This window comes from Eleutherodactylus coqui, chromosome 1 (assembly GCF_035609145.1).
Source record: "Eleutherodactylus coqui strain aEleCoq1 chromosome 1, aEleCoq1.hap1, whole genome shotgun sequence".
NCBI classification, from domain to species: Eukaryota; Metazoa; Chordata; class Amphibia; order Anura; family Eleutherodactylidae; genus Eleutherodactylus; species Eleutherodactylus coqui.
In genome coordinates this window covers 160,091,431-160,109,739 of record NC_089837.1, presented here as the reverse complement: position 1 = coordinate 160,109,739, position 18,309 = coordinate 160,091,431, and the positions used below count along the sequence as shown (strand labels likewise).

The 18,309-nt window shown below is 41.5% G+C and overlaps 1 protein-coding gene across 2 annotated transcripts in view; it reads left to right on the top strand.

Annotated features, from left to right (window-relative positions):
* Nucleotides 1–18,309, top strand: part of LOC136627389 (mucin-4-like) — a 96,962-nt gene that overhangs the window by 58,345 nt on the left and 20,308 nt on the right. The window contains exons 26-29 of one of the 2 annotated variants that reach the window (XM_066602439.1): nt 2,234–2,416; nt 5,839–5,882; nt 7,837–7,963; nt 10,819–11,137. In XM_066602439.1, the coding sequence (XP_066458536.1) occupies nt 2,234–2,416; nt 5,839–5,882; nt 7,837–7,963; nt 10,819–10,822 (358 nt within the window). In that variant the 3' untranslated portion in view covers nt 10,823–11,137. Of the gene's footprint in view, nt 1–2,233; nt 2,417–5,838; nt 5,883–7,836; nt 7,964–10,818; nt 11,138–18,309 lie in introns of those variants that run through there. The other variant, XM_066602447.1, reaches the window with a different exon arrangement.

Sequence of the window (18,309 nt, the reverse complement as noted above, 5' to 3'; positions counted from 1 at the left end):
CTTTTAAGACACAACCTCCGGAAATGGACGGTCCACTGGTCGCTTTATTCAAGTAACTTGAGTACAACTTTGAAAAGCACACCAGCAGGAAACCAGTGTAAAAACATTAAAGTGGTGTAACAGGGAGGACACACGGGTGTGCAGGAGAGACCACAGTCTTGTTATCTGTAGGTCCTGATCCCGGCAACACACTCTCTTCTCTCCAACACTCTACCAGTCAACACTCACATTTAATAAAACTGGGTGGCATGGCGATTCCTCACTCTCTTTCTCACTCCTAGAACGAGAAGGGTCCATCCATATAATAATAATAATAAACTTTATTTGTATAGCGCCAACATATTCCGCAGTGCTTACATAGACAGGGGATACAGAAAGACAAAAGTACAAACATTACAGAACCACGGTTACAAAGTAATCAATTAATCAATATCTCCTGGGTACGGCAGTCCCAGGGCAGGCGATAGACTCCTTTTCACCTCTTCATTCTGGGCCACACAGGCTGAAGGCGCCTGTGTGGTCTTCTTGCAGAACTCTTATCCTCTCCCTTGCAAGCCCATAACAGAACTAGTTGCACACACCTTGCAATCACATATATCACACAAGGTCACACAACAAACAAATACATTTTCCAGACAGTCAGCTCACATACCAGACACTTAACATTTTTAATGCTGCAGCTATGCAATACACATCATTCATGCAACTCAGCGGACACTGACATTACGTAGACAAACGCATGCATACATATGGAGAGGCCCCGTTGTACCAGGATGCTACAGCCTCACCATGTGACTTATTCGCTTAAATACATAATGTACATTAATTAAACTCTGGCAACTTTTGTTTGCTAATGTGATCCAATTTAAATAAGAGAAGGATTATAAGGCTGATTTGAACAATTCATACCTGATATTTTATAAAAGGTAAAGGCCCTGTTCGCTCAAAAATTGCTCAAGGCCATCTTTTGAGCGATAATCGTTGTGTCTAATTGCACTGACATTGTGCAGTTTTCGTTAAGCCGTTGCTGATCGCTTATCTTTCAGCATGTTGAAAGATCAGCGATCAGTTATCAGGAATTCACAGCGGGATACAGCTGATACTATTGTTTCAGGTGTATCCCGCACCCTAAAGACAGGTGGGGTATGAAGAACAGAGCGGTCCAGCTGTGTTCTCCATACCCCACTTGGAGCAGAAAACAGCTGGATGCAGAAGACAAGTGGGGACACCCCGCTTGTCTTCTGAATCCTCCGCTCGGAGCGCCCGGCTGTATAAGAGCCAGGCACTTGGAGTGGGGAACAGCTGGATGTAGAAAACATCGCTTGTCTTCTGCATCCTCCGTTTGGAGCGCAAGGTGATCGCTCAACGGTTGAGCAATCACCTTGCGCTGTAAAGGGTATTCCCAACTAATAAAGGGATGCCAGGCAGATGTAAAAAGGTAACCAGCATGGCATATTATAGTGCTAATGTAGCCCACCTATGCTATTTGTGCAATGGCCACATATTAATATTGCGTCAGAGTACCCTCACTATAAAGCTAGCGTTGCATGTCATGGCATGGAACAAATGTTCATTGGGTGTTTACTTCATCTGTGCCACTAGAAAATGTCCCTGACTTTATGATTGGCGGGGATGTGACTTTTGAGACCCTAACTGACTCTGAGAATGAAGACGCTACAGTGCTAGTTTTGTGCTGCTGCCTTACTGTTTTTCCCTTCACAAAGTCATTTCTCTCTGTCAGTGCATATTTTCAGTCCCTCTCGTTGAGCGTGGAAAGATGGCAGCTGAAGCTCGAGACTTCAGCGCAGAAAAGTCATCCATACAGACGATTTTTCTGCAGCTAGAGTTGCGATTTTGTTTTTCCACAGCTGAGAGCTGCGTAAATTCCACGCCCGTGGGAATCAGCCCTTAAATGCTCACTACAGCCTCTTTATTCTTAGGATCCTAGTGATATGCCATCACTTTATTAGATAGAATAACCCTTTAAAGGAATTGTCTCATCAGCAAAACACCAGCCTTCCATAAGAGCCATCAGTCCAGCTCACAAGTTCACCATGCGGCTCTCTGCTCTGGCTTATACAGGGCTTGTCCTGATGGAACAATCCCTTTAACTGTTGTAAATGCACTATATCACAGATGATTGTTGTTAATGAGAGCCAGTTATGGTCCTACAATACAAAAGATTTCTACATCTATGTCCAGTTTAACATATTATATTGATTTTTTTTATCAGATGTAATAACTTCAGCATATACAGCACATCGGGGACGCATTGTGAGAACCTCTCTATGAATCTTAATGCTTTCTTTGGGATATTATTTGGATCCTTGGCGTTCCTATTTCTACTTCTACTGGGTATTGGATTGTGTGTCTGCTATTGCCAGAAGAGATATTACCAAGAAAAAGATGCTGAAAGGTTTGGAGAAATCAAAATCTTCTAATTATTATATATTCAGCTACTAATATAATCATTATGAAACGAAAATATATATTTGAAATTATTACTAACGAACCCTCTTGATGTATTTTTTTCTCTATGTAAGTCCGGACGATATACAGTGTCCCTTTCTGCAGGGGGAGGAGGCGGGCCGGGAGCAGTGCACTGAGCTCCAATCCCTGTCCCGGCCCTCCTATTGCAAATAGTGGCGAGGGGCGGAGAGGGGGCGGGAGCTCAGTGCACTGCTCCCGGCCCGGCCCGCCTCCTCCCCCTGCAGAAAGGGACACAGTATTTTGGCCGGGTGTGAAAACCCAGCCGATATACGGACGTGTGAATAAGCCCTCAGGGCTCGGTCAGACAAGTCTTTGTTTTGCACGCGCATAATGCATGCTTCCTGTAGAAGCGTTCATATGCACAGGAATTAGCAGTACATAATTATGCGCACCTAAAAAAGATAGGAGATATTCTATCTTTGGTGCATGTTTTGCAGGAGTTTCCATTGACTTTTGGCCAGAAACACCTTTTAAATGTCCCGCTGTTAACTCCTTAGTCCCTGTAGAGATGAAGGGACTCCCCAAGGGCTCTGTTAATCCCCGCAGGGAGTCCCCTCATCACTGAACATAGGGGCAGCACTATCAAGGTGTTCAGTGATAAGGGGACTCCCCGTGGGGATGAAAGAATCCCCTGACACAGCTGTCACAGCTGTGGTAGAGGAGCGTGATGCTATGCCATTGTTTTTAATGGGGTCGGCGCTGTTGCTACTCCATTGAAAGCAATGGGATGAAGGCAAACCCTGCAAGGATTTTCAGGGAAGGGCTTGAAATATAAGCCCTTCCCTGAAAATAACCTCTAGCTGCATGAAAAAAATTAAAAAAATACATCACCTAAAAGTGCTGTCCAGCATAATTCATTCTGCAAAAACAATGCGCTCATGCATGTGCAAATACACACACTTTTGTGTAAAGGGGGCCTAAAAGTCAAAACTAGCTAATCAAGAAACGTAAAGTAAGAAGTAGTGTGACAGAGCCCATGAGAACTGTATACAGCAGTGGAGCCATATCCTTCTACTGGTTCATACCAAGGGGCTACAGAGCCCAGGTGGACTTATACTAGAGGTAGCTTTATATCAGGAGTGGTAAACTAATGGGACTTTGAAGCTATAACTTAAAAAATCTCTCCTTGTGTGATGTAGTTTTATGTGAATTTTACCCAGAAACGCAGTCAAATAAATAGTAGCACAGAAAGAACAGAATAGCTTGACTAGCATGGGGCAGAAACCGGAGTGCTCTTTTCAAAGTCACTGAGGGAATTTGCTGACTCTTAGGCTCTATTCACACGACTATAGATATGCAGCTATTTTAGCTGCGTTCAAAAATTGTGACCATCTGAAACATTGGTTTGCAACTTATTCATTCAGATGAGCGATTTTTAGGCACATTTATAAAATCACACCCGGAATAATAGGACATCGGCGACCAAAAACGGCAAACAATTTTCCATGGTGTGTGAATAGATAGGTCTTGCCCTATCTTTTGACAAGATACACTGGAGGCTCCCATAGGCTTCTATGGGAGCCGAAGAAAGCGAGGGGGAGGGAGTTTAGGTGCGTCCAATGCCAGGAAAAAATTACAGCAGCCTCTATTTAAGCATTAGAAGTCATTCCAAGGATTTCTGCCGAACGAGGAATTTCCGTGCTAAAGTGTATATTTTTGCTGATACGCTGCAGCCCCCCATGTGGATGGAAGAGAAAATGCTAGTTAAGACTGGGACTTGATCGCAGCTTTCTTCCTTTAACTCGATATTTGACTGTGATCCGATGAGCATAAAAACGCATACAGTTGTGTGAAAGAGGCCTTAGTGCCATGTTGCATTAACCAACGACAGTATTGGTATTTATCACAGGCTAATGCTATGTTTCTTGCCGCATTGTACATCTGATGCAGGGTGATGGCATGTGTATGGCGCAGCAGTGAAAGGGGAAGGCATTGTACATTTTATTCTCAAAAGTAACTTTATTGAATGAAGGTGAAGGTTAACTGGTTCCGCTTCACAGGAGGGCACTGGCACTTGAATGTTACGTATTCTTAACTCAACTTCACACTTATAACATATATCCATATTTCCATGTCAGGGGTTCACCTTGGCAAGACAAGGCACTTTGAACTTCAATCATTACTAACCACTGTCCTTGTAGTACTCCATACTCATAATCGTACTCCGTAATATATCCTCGAAGGTCCGTGGCACGGCAACATCAATGTCTCACGCACCATAGGTGCCAAAGTACTTCACCTATTTAGGAGTCCCGTGTCAATGCGGACTAAATGCACCATAGGTGCACACACAGACATTTCCTGTACACTTCTGTCTCACATATACTTTTACTGGCGCACAATACCACCTCCCGTGGTAACCTGTTCTACTCATTGATCACTCTCAATGTTGTAAACTGATAGTCCATAAAGATTGTGTCACAATTCAGTCCTAACTACATAGCCTTTGTGGAGGTCTCCCACAGTCCATCATTGTCCCTAGTGTGCACACACTAAATAGTTGTTGGATTGGTTTTACATGTCCTACAGTTTGATCTTAACTGAATCCATGGAACTGTTGCTGAATCTAGATCCATGGCGCCGTTTACTTCTTCAGGAACTGAACCCCCTGTGGAAAAGGAGACTCCCTCTCCTTGGTCATTGTCTCTCTCCCCCCACCCCTTCCCGAGTTATCAGGGCCTTTTTGGTGCACTTCTTCAACTTCCTGGTCATCGGGGCCTTTCTCCAATGCTGCTCACCCAGCATGGGGACAGCACCCAGACTACTCTCCGCTCAGTGGTAGCTGCTGCATCCCTTGTGGGCCTCTCTGCAGCACTCTCCTCACTGTTACTGCTGCTCTGCACCACTGTAGCTGTGTCTGCTGTTCTCACATACACTCTGCAGGTTATCACATACTGCTGCTCCCTGTGTCCTCTTGTGATGCAGCTGTAATAATCTATCTGGCAAAGATGGCCGTTGTGACATCATCCAGGGGTGGAGCCTAGTCCCCATTCACAGTCTCTATGCCCAGTCTCTAGTCTCTATGGCCAGCATAAAGGCAATCCTAGTGAATTCCAGGACCTTTCTGCGGCTGTGGCCAAAGGTTCTTTTCACTCTACAGCCACAAAACTTACAGTAAATAATCATGTGACCTCTGTCTCTGAAGGTCATTGATCATATAGAAGTCTACCCATTGACTAGCACATCAAAAGGCAAGCACACCAAAAGTAAAATTAACCCCTTACACTCCCCCTTTACATTTCTATACCTTCCATAAGGAAAACATCTATGTATTATTGCCTTGATTATATCTTTTATGTCAAATATGATTTTCAAAAACTAAAGATGGCTCTTTTTATTTCTTCACAGCTGCATTAACGAAAATATTTTCCAGAAGAAACCCTCCATCCTTTGTAAGAATCGTTGCGAAATATTAAATCCTGTGTGAATGGTCCATTAGTGAGCTTGCCTATTGAAACTGAGTGATAAGTCTTGGCTTGTACTTGGTAATAGAGCTGAGTCCATGTCTCATTCTAGGCCAACATTTCACTCCAAACACTCTTTGTTTTTTTCATATAGCATTAAAGCTATTTCACACAGGCGTAGTTTTCACGCAGAATAGGCGCGTGATAAAAATCGCAGCTAACTGCACGAAAAATAGCGTGAACAGGTGATTTCCAGCTATCTAACCACAAGCTTAATTAGCAGTAAAATTGCCCATTCACACGATCGTAAGCTGCGTGGTGGGTGTTATCCTGCTCACGTAGGAGTCTATGGAAACTCCTGCACATCACCCATCAATGATAGGTAAGGCCCTATCTTTTAACGCAGCTCGGACCTTAGATGCGTGTATTGCAGTCACGCATGTCCTATCTTTGTAAGGTGTGAGTTTTAAAATTCTAAAATTTCTTCATCTGACTTTTCTATAGGAAACCATTAGTTCTAATAGACGTGATTTTTTTCATGCGCCTATTCTTCGTAAAAACAACACCCGTGTGAAAGAGCACTTAAAAGGATTTTCTGGGACCTAAAAAAAAGGTTAAACGGGCTTAAAGTGAACAAAAATTGAATACCCACCTATCCCAGTGGCTCCCTGTCCAACACTGCAGCCCCAGCGACCTTCGCATGGAACACAGAAGAGGAGGTAGGTGGTCACATACTATTCATTGTGCACATCACCACTTAGCCGCTCATAGGCTTTCCTGATGATCTTTCTATGGCCACTCAAGCCTGTGACTGACCAAGTGGTCACATGCACAATCAACGGCACGGGACCGCCCATCACTTCTTCTGGGTTCCATGCAGGGGGAAATGGGGCTACAGTGCTGGACAGGGAGCCATCAGGAGAGGCGGGTATTCACTTTTTCGTTATTTTAAGCCAGTTTAACTTTTTCTTTATGTTCTGGTAAACCCCTTCAACATACTAAAACAAGTATTTGCTACAAAGTTGAAAGGAAGGAAGTATCTAGAATGTTACTGTCTTAAATAGCATTTTAATGTTCCTTCACTGTAACTAAACAGACAGGCATTGTTCAGATATCAGCCTAACCCAGGTTAACGTGTCACATGGTTGATTCTGCATCATTACCACATTTTCACAGCACTGGATAGCATGGCAGTGGGCTTCCCACCTCTACAGCAGATGTGGCTCGGCATGAACATATTCTCAGCAATCATGAATAAATATATCCATGGTCATTTGTAAAATCTAACTACACAGAAAAAAAAAAATATATATATATATATTTATTTATATTAAGGGCTCCCTCACTCAGGCGTTTGGTAAAGCACTGCGATTTCAATCGCATCACTTTGCCGTGATTTTACCTTCATTTTTTGATGAGGTGGGCTAAACATTGAAAAATAAAACAAAAATCGCGACACTGGAAAGCACTGCGATTGATGGGTTGTCTGAGAGGCTCTTTTGAAAACAATGGGAGCATTATACCACAATTAGCGTGTTGCTGTAAACGCTGCGTTAGGGCTCCTGCACACTTGCGTTTTTCTTGCAGGTTTTTTTCATGCAATATCGCTCCGTTTTTTTCATACGATTGTCAATGGGACTGTTTAATGTTAAAAACACATTGCACAAAAATTACAAAGCACAAACTTATGATGCATTTTTAACATTAGAAAGTCCCATTGACAATCGCATAAATAAACCTCAGCGATATCGCGTGAAAAAATGTGCAAGAAAAACAAAAGTGTGCAGGAGCCCTTAATCGCGGGGAAAAAAGACGCGTGTGAAGGAGGCCTACAGCATTACTCCTTATCTTTTTCAAAAAGCCCCATGTTGAAATAACATTTCATTCCAGGAAGTATTTTGCAGATTATATGCAGTAAATGTATTCTTGTATCTTTTTTCAGCATTCAAAATCCGGAGGCCAACAATTCCAGATGTGATTGTAGCCCCTGAAGAACCCAGTCTGGTGAGGTGGAGTCCATATGTGGACAATGAGCTTTCAGGAATATACAGAATTCATTCATTTCCACGGTAATATACTGCATATATACTGTACTAGCTGATATACCCTGCTTCGCCCGAGTTAATTTGGTACTGGTGTTTATCTGGTGGTCACATGGAAATCTTATGAAGTCGTGGTTACTTTAGAGATACTGGAAAAACATATGTTCACCATTTTGCATAGTTCTCTGCGTTACCCAGGAAACACCACGGGAGGTAACCATGCGACGTTTCCTTTATATAAAATGACATCAGGAAGTGAGAGAATTAGATTCCATACGTAAAATGTGGACGCTAATTCTTTTGCACTTAGAATTGAGCAATCGAGTTGGGACCCATTAGCTTTTCCTATTTATGACATAATCAATGCTCATGCCAAATTTCACGTTTCTATGACACCGGAAAGTGAGAAAATTACATTCCGTACATAAAATTTGGACGCTAATTCTTTTGCGCATAGAATTGAATAATCAAGTTGGGACCCATTAGCGTTTCCTATTTGTGACATATTCAATGCCCGCGCCAAATTTTAAGTTTCTATGTGAGAAAATTACATTCCGTACGTAAAATTTGGACGCTAATTCTTTCGCGCATAGAATTGAATAATGGAGTTGGGACCCATTAGCTTTTCCTATTTATGACATAATTAATGCTCGTGCCAAATTTCACGTTTCTATGACACCGGAAAGTGAGAAAATTACATTCCGTACATAAAATTTGGACGCTAATTCTTTTGCGCATAGAATTAAATAATTGAGTTGGGACCCATTACCTTTTCCTATTTATGACATAATCAATGCTCGTGCCAAATTTCACGTTTCTATGACACCGGAAAGTGAGAAAATTACATTCCGTACGTAAAATTTGGACGCTAATTCTTTTGTGCATAGAATTGAATAATCAAGTTGGGACCCATTAGCTTTTCCTATTTATGACATATTCAATGCCCGTGCCAAATTTTAAGTTTCTATGTGAGAAAATTACATTCCGTACGTAAAATTTGGACGCTAATTCTTTTGCGCATAGAATTGAATAATTAAGTTGGGACCCATTAGCTTTTCCTATTTATGACATTTTCAATGCCCGTGCCAAATTTTAAGTTTCTACGTGAGAAAATTACATTCCGTACGTAAAATTTGGACGCTAATTCTTTTGCGCATAGAATTGAATAATGGAGTTGGGACCCATTAGCTTTTCCTATTTATGACATAATCAATGCTCGTGCCAAATTTCATGTTTCTATGACACCGGAAAGTGAGAAAATTACATTTCGTACGTAAAATTTGGACGCTAATTCTTTTGCGCATAGAATTGAATAATTAAGTTGGGACCCGTTAGCTTTTCCTATTTATGACATATTCAATGCCTGTGCCAAATTTTAAGTTTCTACGTGAGAAAATTACATTCCGTACGTAAAATTTGGACGCTAATTCTTTTGCGCATAGAATTGAATAATGGAGTTGGGACCCATTAGCTTTTCCTATTTATGACATAATTAATGCTCGTGCCAAATTTCACGTTTCTATGACACTGGAAAGTGAGAAAAATACATTCCGTACGTAAAATTTTGACGCTAATTCTTTTGCGCATAGAATTAAATAATCGAGTTGGGACCTATTAGTTTTTCCTATTTATGACATATTCAATGCCCGTGCCAAATTTTAAGTTTCTATGACATTGGGAAGCGAGAGATTTAGATTACGTACGTTAAATTTTGACGCCAATTCTTTTGCGCTAGAATTGAATAATCGAGTTGGGACACAATTACTTTTCCTATTTTGGAGATAATCTATGCTCGTGCCAAAATTCATGTTTCTACGACATCGGGAAGTTGGAGAACTTTTGGCGAGTCAGTGAGTGAGTGAGTGAGTCAGTGAGTGAGTGAGTGAGTCAGTCAGTGAATGAGTCAGTGAGGGATTTCGTCTTTATATATATAGATATAATTCCACCCTTCTCTTTCCGTAAATAGGCAGTTGGTCATAAATGATAGACTGCCTATTTACATAGGCCGATCATGGTCTGCATAAACTGAGCAGCAAACAATAAGTGAGCAAATTATCATTCATTCTTCAGTCGCTGGCAGAGTCTATTGGTAAATAGACTCATTTAACCCCTTCCCAACATGCTTCATACATGTACAACGCAGCGGGCCAGTAGTTTTCACATCGTGCTGTACATGTACGGCACTGATTACCATGGGACTTAGAAGCTGAGCCCCCAGTAACCAGAGTGGGATCACGGCTGTAACTTACAGCTGTAGTGCAGCCGCAACAGCCGGTATAGAGCTTCGCTCCGATCCTGGTGATTTAATCCTTTTAAAGCATCTAGAGGGTTTGGAGAGGGAGCAAGCGCTCTTCTTCAACCCATTGGCCAATGGTTACCATGACAACTGGTGGTCAAATCATGATCTCCAGGTCTGCCATGTAAGGTGACCTGTGAGGGTCACTGTCATCATTGACCGTAATACACATTACTGTCAGTGATGAACATGACAGAGATAATACATAAGCAGTGCAGGGTATTATCTGAGCAATCAATGTTTTTGATCATTCTGCCTCACAAAAGACAAAATAAAAAGTGATCAAAAATTCACACGCACCACAAAAGGAAAACCTCAAGTTATCCTGCAGAAATGAAGCCCATAGATGGCAAAATAAAAAAGTTCTGAGTCTCTGAATACAGGGATGCAAAAAAATGTTCTATGAAAAATATTTTATTGTTCCAAAGTAGCAAGAGCTAAAAAAAGAACAATGTAAATTTGATTTCACCAGAATCGTGAATTCCTTTAATCAGTTCAGTGGCATATCGTTAATTTTCATTTTTTTCTAAACTGGCTAAGCATCAAAACTAATTCAATTAGCAAAGTAAATTTACTTCTTTTTCAGCTAAACGAAGGAGAATCTTACATCCAAAATGGAATAGGGAGACAACATGTCTGAGCCATGTAAAGGGAACTTGCAGTTGACTCAATAGACTGTGATTTTGATGCATCATCATATCTCTCTTGGAAACTCTCAAGTTTGACAAAGTATATTTACAACATCAGCTCCAAAATATAATGAACAATCAATTTTCTAGAACTTCAAGATGTGTCTAATATGTCTCATGTTATAAAAGTGTTGTGTAATAAACATATATGGTACTTTGTTTCATCTAAATTCAATATATTGTTACAAACTCAATATATATGTTACAAAATATTTAATGGGATTTGTTTCAAATTTGAAAAAAATATATGGAATTTTCTAAAAAACAAAATGTGTGGCTTATTTACTAATATTGTCTAATAGACCGTGCAAACTTAAGGTCCATTTACACACACAGATGATCTCTCAAAATCAGCCCATTAGTAGCTAACTAGCTTCATGTGCATGTATTTAGAGAACAGCAGGTGGTCTGTTCACTAAATACATCACTATTGTTTTCCAGCGGGACAGCTGCTGAAAGAATGTTATCAGCATTGCCTGCGGAGAACTCGGCATGCGGTCTGTCTTATCAGTCCTGATGCATTTTAAGCTGAGCTGAACTCAGCGAAGGACGAAACATGCACGATAAGTGCTCTATGGCCACACATTTACAAATAAGGATTATCGCTCAAAAGATGGCTTTTGAGCGATCATCGCTGTGTGTAAAAGGGCCGTTATACTAGATGGCTTTAAAAAGTGCCAGATTTATCACAGTAGCTTTGCTGAATGATAAATCTGTTTAAGTTTAAGACTGTCCAGTGAAAGTTTAGACCACCTGTTAGTTTGCTTAGTTTATTTCAAAAATTTACTGTAATTTACTGCAATTTGGCACAGTTTAGCCCCCACCTTTTTGGACAAGACAGAAAAACTGTCTAAAATACATAGCAATTTTTGCACACGTGATACTCAGTAAATCGAACCCATTGATTTCCATTATTGGGACTCGAACTTGTTAAAAATTAATTCATGCAAATATATGGTGCGTACGGGGGAACTCATATACGTATATGCTCATGTGAAGGAGCTTTCAATTTCTTCATTCAGACGAACGTCAGAGGCAGAAATAAATTATGGCAGTGACAACTCCAGTTCTACCTCTAGCCCTATAGTGGTTGAACCAGTCGCTGAGTCATCAGTGCCGAGTAATGCAATGTCTCACGCAATGTGGGACTGTGCAGATTCATTTACCTCCCAAATCCCCCAATTTGTAGCGACTCCAGGTGTAAATGAGGATGTTGCTAATTTTGCCCTCTTTTATTATAATTAGAGATGAGCGAACGTACTCATCCGAGCTTGATGCTCGCTCGAGTATTAGGGTACTCTGTCGTGGATTTCCATTATGAGTCCACGGCCTACTCAAATAGGAATGTTTGCACCCTTCCAGATTAATTATGAATTGGTTATGAGACTGTGCGCACAGCCTGAAGCAATCACACTGACACAAGTTCAGCATATGAAAACTTCCTTACTTTCTTTATTTGTGGGCGCGCAGCCTCCTTTAAAGACTTTAACATATCTGCCCATCTGGGCAGGTCAAAGATTACATAGATACAATGTATTGTTTAATTATTGGATAAGCATCTTGAAATTCTTCCATCATCCGGTCATCTGTTATTGCCCGTCACGTGGTATCAGTCCGGAGAGGGCAGGACAAGACGAATGGGTTGTCTTACACCCCTTGTGTGGATGGTCCGATATGATTGGAGGTTACAGCTTGAATTATTAATTGCATAAATTTCCCATGTTATTTGCATAAGTTTCCAGTAAAACTGCTTGGGTTATTATTGCGGTAGCTAAAAGTGGTACTGCTTCAGACTGCGGTTATTTATGTCTGATTCTATCCCTGCTAAAGTTACTAAGAATCGGGAAATAGAGCGTTCTTGCTAACTGTTAAATGCTAGCTTCTGCTTACATCTATAGGAGTTTAGAGAATGGAAAGTTTCATCATATTTACATATAAGGAAGTAAATATATTTGGTACACAAAAATATATCTATATTTGTAGAAGAGCAAACAAAATGGAGTAATACTGGCATGGATATACAGAATGCCTACATTTATAAAACAGGTTCCCTGTCCACATGAAATGTATGTCCATTGTCCCGAAAATATAGATATGGCGGATATCCACTACAAACCCCCCTTGAAACTATCCGTTTCACTAAACTAACTACATTAACTGTCCCTACACTACCACATATCATCCTTCACCATTAACCCTCCTCGACGTCCCAGATCGTGGTAGGCACACAATGGAGCAGGTAGTCATCGGGGTTGGAATACACTGTACACAACAACAAATAGAAATTAGGATAACTATAGAGGTGACAAATATAATTAATAACTTCTTTATCAAAGTAAACTCTAGTGTAGAATGTTTTGAAAACTCAGTAGAGTGGGCGGTCCTTCACAACTGTTGTTTAGGCTTTTACTACTTCAGGTAAACACTGCATAACTTGTGTAGAACCAGCCTTCTTGACGCCAGCTCGATTCATCCACAAAGAGTGCAAAATTAGGGCTATCTAATGACTGATCAACATGACTGAACCTCTGTCTCATTAGTAAGTGCATAATCATATCTATCAGTCTGGAAGGAAAAACTACAAGGTGATTATTCCCACTTCCCTTTTCCAGAGGCGGCAAGGTAGCGGGACCAGGGGTGTTGTAACGCCGGCATGTTGCGTGGCATGAGCAGAGTGCACTGCAGATAAAATAAAGCAAAATCTTAGCGAAAACCAATCACAGTGTTCTAAATACACAATGTTTTAAACTTATTATTTTTCTCTTCTCCTGTTAGGTATGTACCTTACTGAGGAAACAGGCTAATAAAAGGCACTTAGTCCGTTTTCTCCATTGCCTTCTCTCAGTTTAAACTTCTCCATAAGTTTAACATATCTGCCCTTTGTATCTTAGATTTTAGGGTACCGTTCATCTTTCCTACTTTCCCACTACTACGTGTATAGTAGGGTGGGTAAGAGGCCTGGGATGTACCCAGAGCAGACATGAGGTTGTATTATTTCACCTGTGAAGTGTGTACCTTCGTTTAACTCATTCACTTCCGGTACCCTGTATCTGCAGATTACCTCATTCACGAGCTTCTGTGTGGTTACCTGCTCATTTACCTTAGTATCAGGGTGGGCCTCCGACCTGAAAAGACACCAACAACAACAAGCATATATTCATACTCCCCAACCGGTGTGAACTGAATGTAGTCAAATTGGCAATCTCTGAAATGGGTAGAGTGGTCCAGGCAAGTGTTATATGGCCACCTTACTTCTGTCCTGACTCGCATATGACAAAGATCATGCAAACTGGACAAATGATGCAGCAGCTACAGAGAACCCAGGTGTCACCCATTCTCGTTCAGTGTCGATGTCATTGCTGCTTTTTGATAGGTATGTATTTCTGTGTACCAGTTGGGCCATCATGGGGCACAGGGACCTCTGTAGGCAAGTTCTGCTGACTGTTACGTCGACCATACGCCGTCCTGTTCTGTTGCTCCCATCTTTAGTCCATTTTTGCTTTCCTTCCTCGTTGGCTTGTAACTGTAAAGTCCTTAGCATATCAATGTCCAAAGTTCTTGTCAATGTCCAAAGTTCTTGTAAATGTCCAAAGTTTTTATCAATGTCCAAAGTTTTTGCCACTGACTCATACTGTCAGTATCTTTTCTTTTTTCTTCCACGGCTTGAAGGCCGCTGCCTTTGCTGTGCTGTCAGCGAGGGTGTCATCTCTCGCTTCTCCATTGTAGGAATCGGTGTGAGCTCTCCACTGCCAGGTAGTAGTAGGGCCTCCATGAGACTCTGCACCACTGCACCATTTTTAATTGGCTGTCCTACTGAGATAAGAAACTGTATGGCCTTCCATATTGGGCCAAATCATGAGCTATGCCAAATGCATACCAGGAGTCAGTGTAAAGGGTTGCCGTCTTACCTTTTACCACTCTACACGCCTCATTGAGGGCCTTCAGTTCCGCTTCTTGCACTGAGACATGCGGAGGCAGAGCTTCTGCGTTTAGGACATCTTGTTGTGCGGCCTCTGCATATCCGGTTTGGAGTCAACAATCCTCACCCTGGTACCATCTACAAAAGAAAACTCAAAATATGCATTGTCAACAGTGGGTTCTAATAACAGATTTTTATCAGAATCTTGTTGCAAAGATTTTAAAAATGTAAAAAAATAGCTGAGCTGCCATACTCAGATCACCTATGCCTCCCCTCCCCCGTTTGAACCGGAATACCCGATTAAAAGAAGAGTAGCCAGGTTCAAGGTAGTACAACATTGGAAAGAAATATTAGGGGAGGCATGGAAAGAGCACATTGTAGCCGGATCTAACAAGCCAGAGATAAGTGCTTGGGTTGCCCTTGCATGAGTATGCTCTGGGTGTCATTTGGGGTGTGGACCACTAGGGGGTAGTCCAATACCAACTTAGAAGATTTGTCAACCATTGCCTGTACTGCTGCCTCCGCGCAAACACATGAGGGAGCTCCTCGAGTCACTGGATCCAACCTCGTGGAGTATTATCCTAGTGGCCGTGGTTGTCCTGCGTGCTTTTGTGTCAATACTGTCGTCACATGGCCAGAATAGATCCATGGGCGGCAGTATGAAACAAGGCCCAGAAAGGTGTGGAGTTTGGCAACGGATGTAGGTACAGATATGGCCTTGACAGCAGCCTTTTGTTCCTCTGTCAGATGTCTAGTTCCCTGGCTAAACAATGATCCAGGAGAACAACCTTTCTTGCAGAACTGGAGTTTATCTTTGGAGGCCTCCAGGCCGTACAGCCATCTTCTGCAAGGGAAATTAACAGTGAAATTGTGGCCGGTCGGCAGTTTTCCAAAATCATCAGCACACAGCACCTAACATGCGTGGCTGACCCTTCACCCCCTTTTTTTTTTCACTAAGGGGATACTGTTTGACCCAGGGGTGTGTATCCGGGTCTCATGTATATTATCATGGTGGGTACATTCAATTTCCCTATGTCTGTCTTGTAGGTAGCCCATAATTTGTCAGGAACCGTGGAAAGCTGAGTTTCCACAGCGGCTATCAGGCCAAACACATAAGCCAGCTCCACAGAGCAGTTTAATTTACAAAAATTTTTCTGAAATGGCACCTGAGGTCCCAACCCGTACCGATCCATATGGCGCCATTATGATGGATGCAGATAGGGTTTGTAAAATATCAGTGCCAAAAACAGAGACATGCCTTCCATCAGGGCAGCCATATTTAAAATGTGATATCCTTTAAGAGAATTCATTATTAATTTAATCTAATTTAATCTAATCTGCCTGCAATGTCCCATCAAGTTTGAGACCGGAGGAAAAAATAAAATAAAAACTTTTTCTGGCTGCCCAAGATTCTTACCCCTCCTTTGTGGACAAGAGAGGGATGACCCATTACGTATTCTTGCATCATCTAGCTCCACCCCTCTAAATTTGGCTGATCATTTGCTTCCTTATTTTTTTATTCAAAGTTTGCAGCCATCCGATCCACATTACAAACACGTAAAATCTTATGTATCACACAATTTACATTTATCACAGGCCGAACACGGGTCAAGTCTGCCCCGTCCCTCCGGTGGATACCAGGCCTTATCGTTACCTACTTGTTCCCCATTCTTTGGCTTCTCCGCTTAACTTAGATCTATACCTAATTCCCCATAATTTATTTCATTTTATACTGTCTGCTAATTTATCTACCCTGGGACTGCTGGAGTACTAAGTTCTCCCAGCAAGTTCCTCTTTTTAAATTCCCCCTCCCATGACAGCCCCTCCTTTCTCTAACACAGAATGGAAGAGACAAAGAGACAGGATTATTAGGCTTCCCCATCGCCCGCAAGGCCCTACTCTTAGGGTGAGTGTAATCCCTACCTCACCTCAGAAGGAGGACATGGATCCCCCCGGGCTATGTTTTTCAGGTATCCACATCCTCTATCTGTACAAGTTAACACCCACAGAGTGTGCCCTCGCTGGAACCTACGGCCGACTACACTATCCATAGGTGAATGGGAAATTATCTGACCGATAGGAGACCGGAGCAGGTGCAGTCTTAGACAGAACTGATAACGCCAAACAGTGATACAGTCTTAGATGCCAGGCATCTCCATCTGATTGGTAACATACTGTAATTCACATATTGTGTGCCAAAGGTTGCTGAGTGACTGAGATATTATTCTATCTCCTTATTTACTGAACTGTTATACAACTAAACTGTTATATTGAACACTGGTGTCTTTGGCATGCGTGGGTACCGATGCCATTTCAGCCCACCTTCTCTCCCTCTGACTGACATTCAGGGAAATTCTAACGTCTAATGTATAACTACTATGTTGTAACTTTACGGTCACAGCTGTGACCACCTAACATTGTATGTGGTTACAATAGAATTTGGGGACTTGGCAAACATAGATGTTTTTTTCTGGTGGGCACGGCAAACGATGCAGTTTGTTACAGTTTGTAACGCAACATTTTCTGCATTCTTTAACCCTTGTATTCTTAAAAACCCCCACAGGATGTGAGTGGCATATAACTTTTTACATTTATATGAAGGACGTACAACAAAGATTAGATTACATAACAAGACATATGAACAGTAGTTGTTATTTGTCACAGCACATGAATTTGCTTTCCCTTCTATCGCTTGGGTCTAATCCACCTGCTCTAACAATTTAGTATATCACTGAACGTCCATCTGTGACTTTAGACACCAGTAAAAAATGCACCTTACAATACTTCTCTCTTACCTGCCTTCTAAAACAGTATAATTAATTACATTCATTATATTCCTTTATTCTATGAAAGCAAACAAAGCTATTTCCTAAATCAAGAAATGAGAAAGTAAGGGGGTCGAGCAAGCAGCCTTTCTCTCTCACTGAAACAAACTCGGTTAACCCTTTGTATACATTCACATACATATATATGTACGTCTATCAATATCTCTTGTCAACATTCACCTTGTCACATATTGATTCTTTCTCTCTCTGCTGCCTACGGGCGCAATGTATCACATCCTATACTCTCAAACAATTCAACAGCAACACAGTTTAGCAGTCTGCCTTTACTAGAAGGGATCCAATAATGCACATCTAACCTATGAATTCCAAACCCACAACGCCACTGTGTACTTGGGCATCACTCTTGGCCATAACCCAGCCAGTGCTTCTCATTGCCAACAATCCCTTCTTACAGTTTGAGTAGGATTGCAACTAATTCTATATGATAGATAAACAGACTATTTCTATATAAACAACTCAGCAGTATTAACTCTACACAACAGACAAGCACACTACCTTTATATAAAAGGACAGGTAGGACTACTTAAATTCAAAGAAAATACAATCAATTTATTCCTTTTGTTTTGCTAGTAGTTCCCAGCAATATGCTTGTTATTCAATATCAAACATGACGTTTTGAGCAC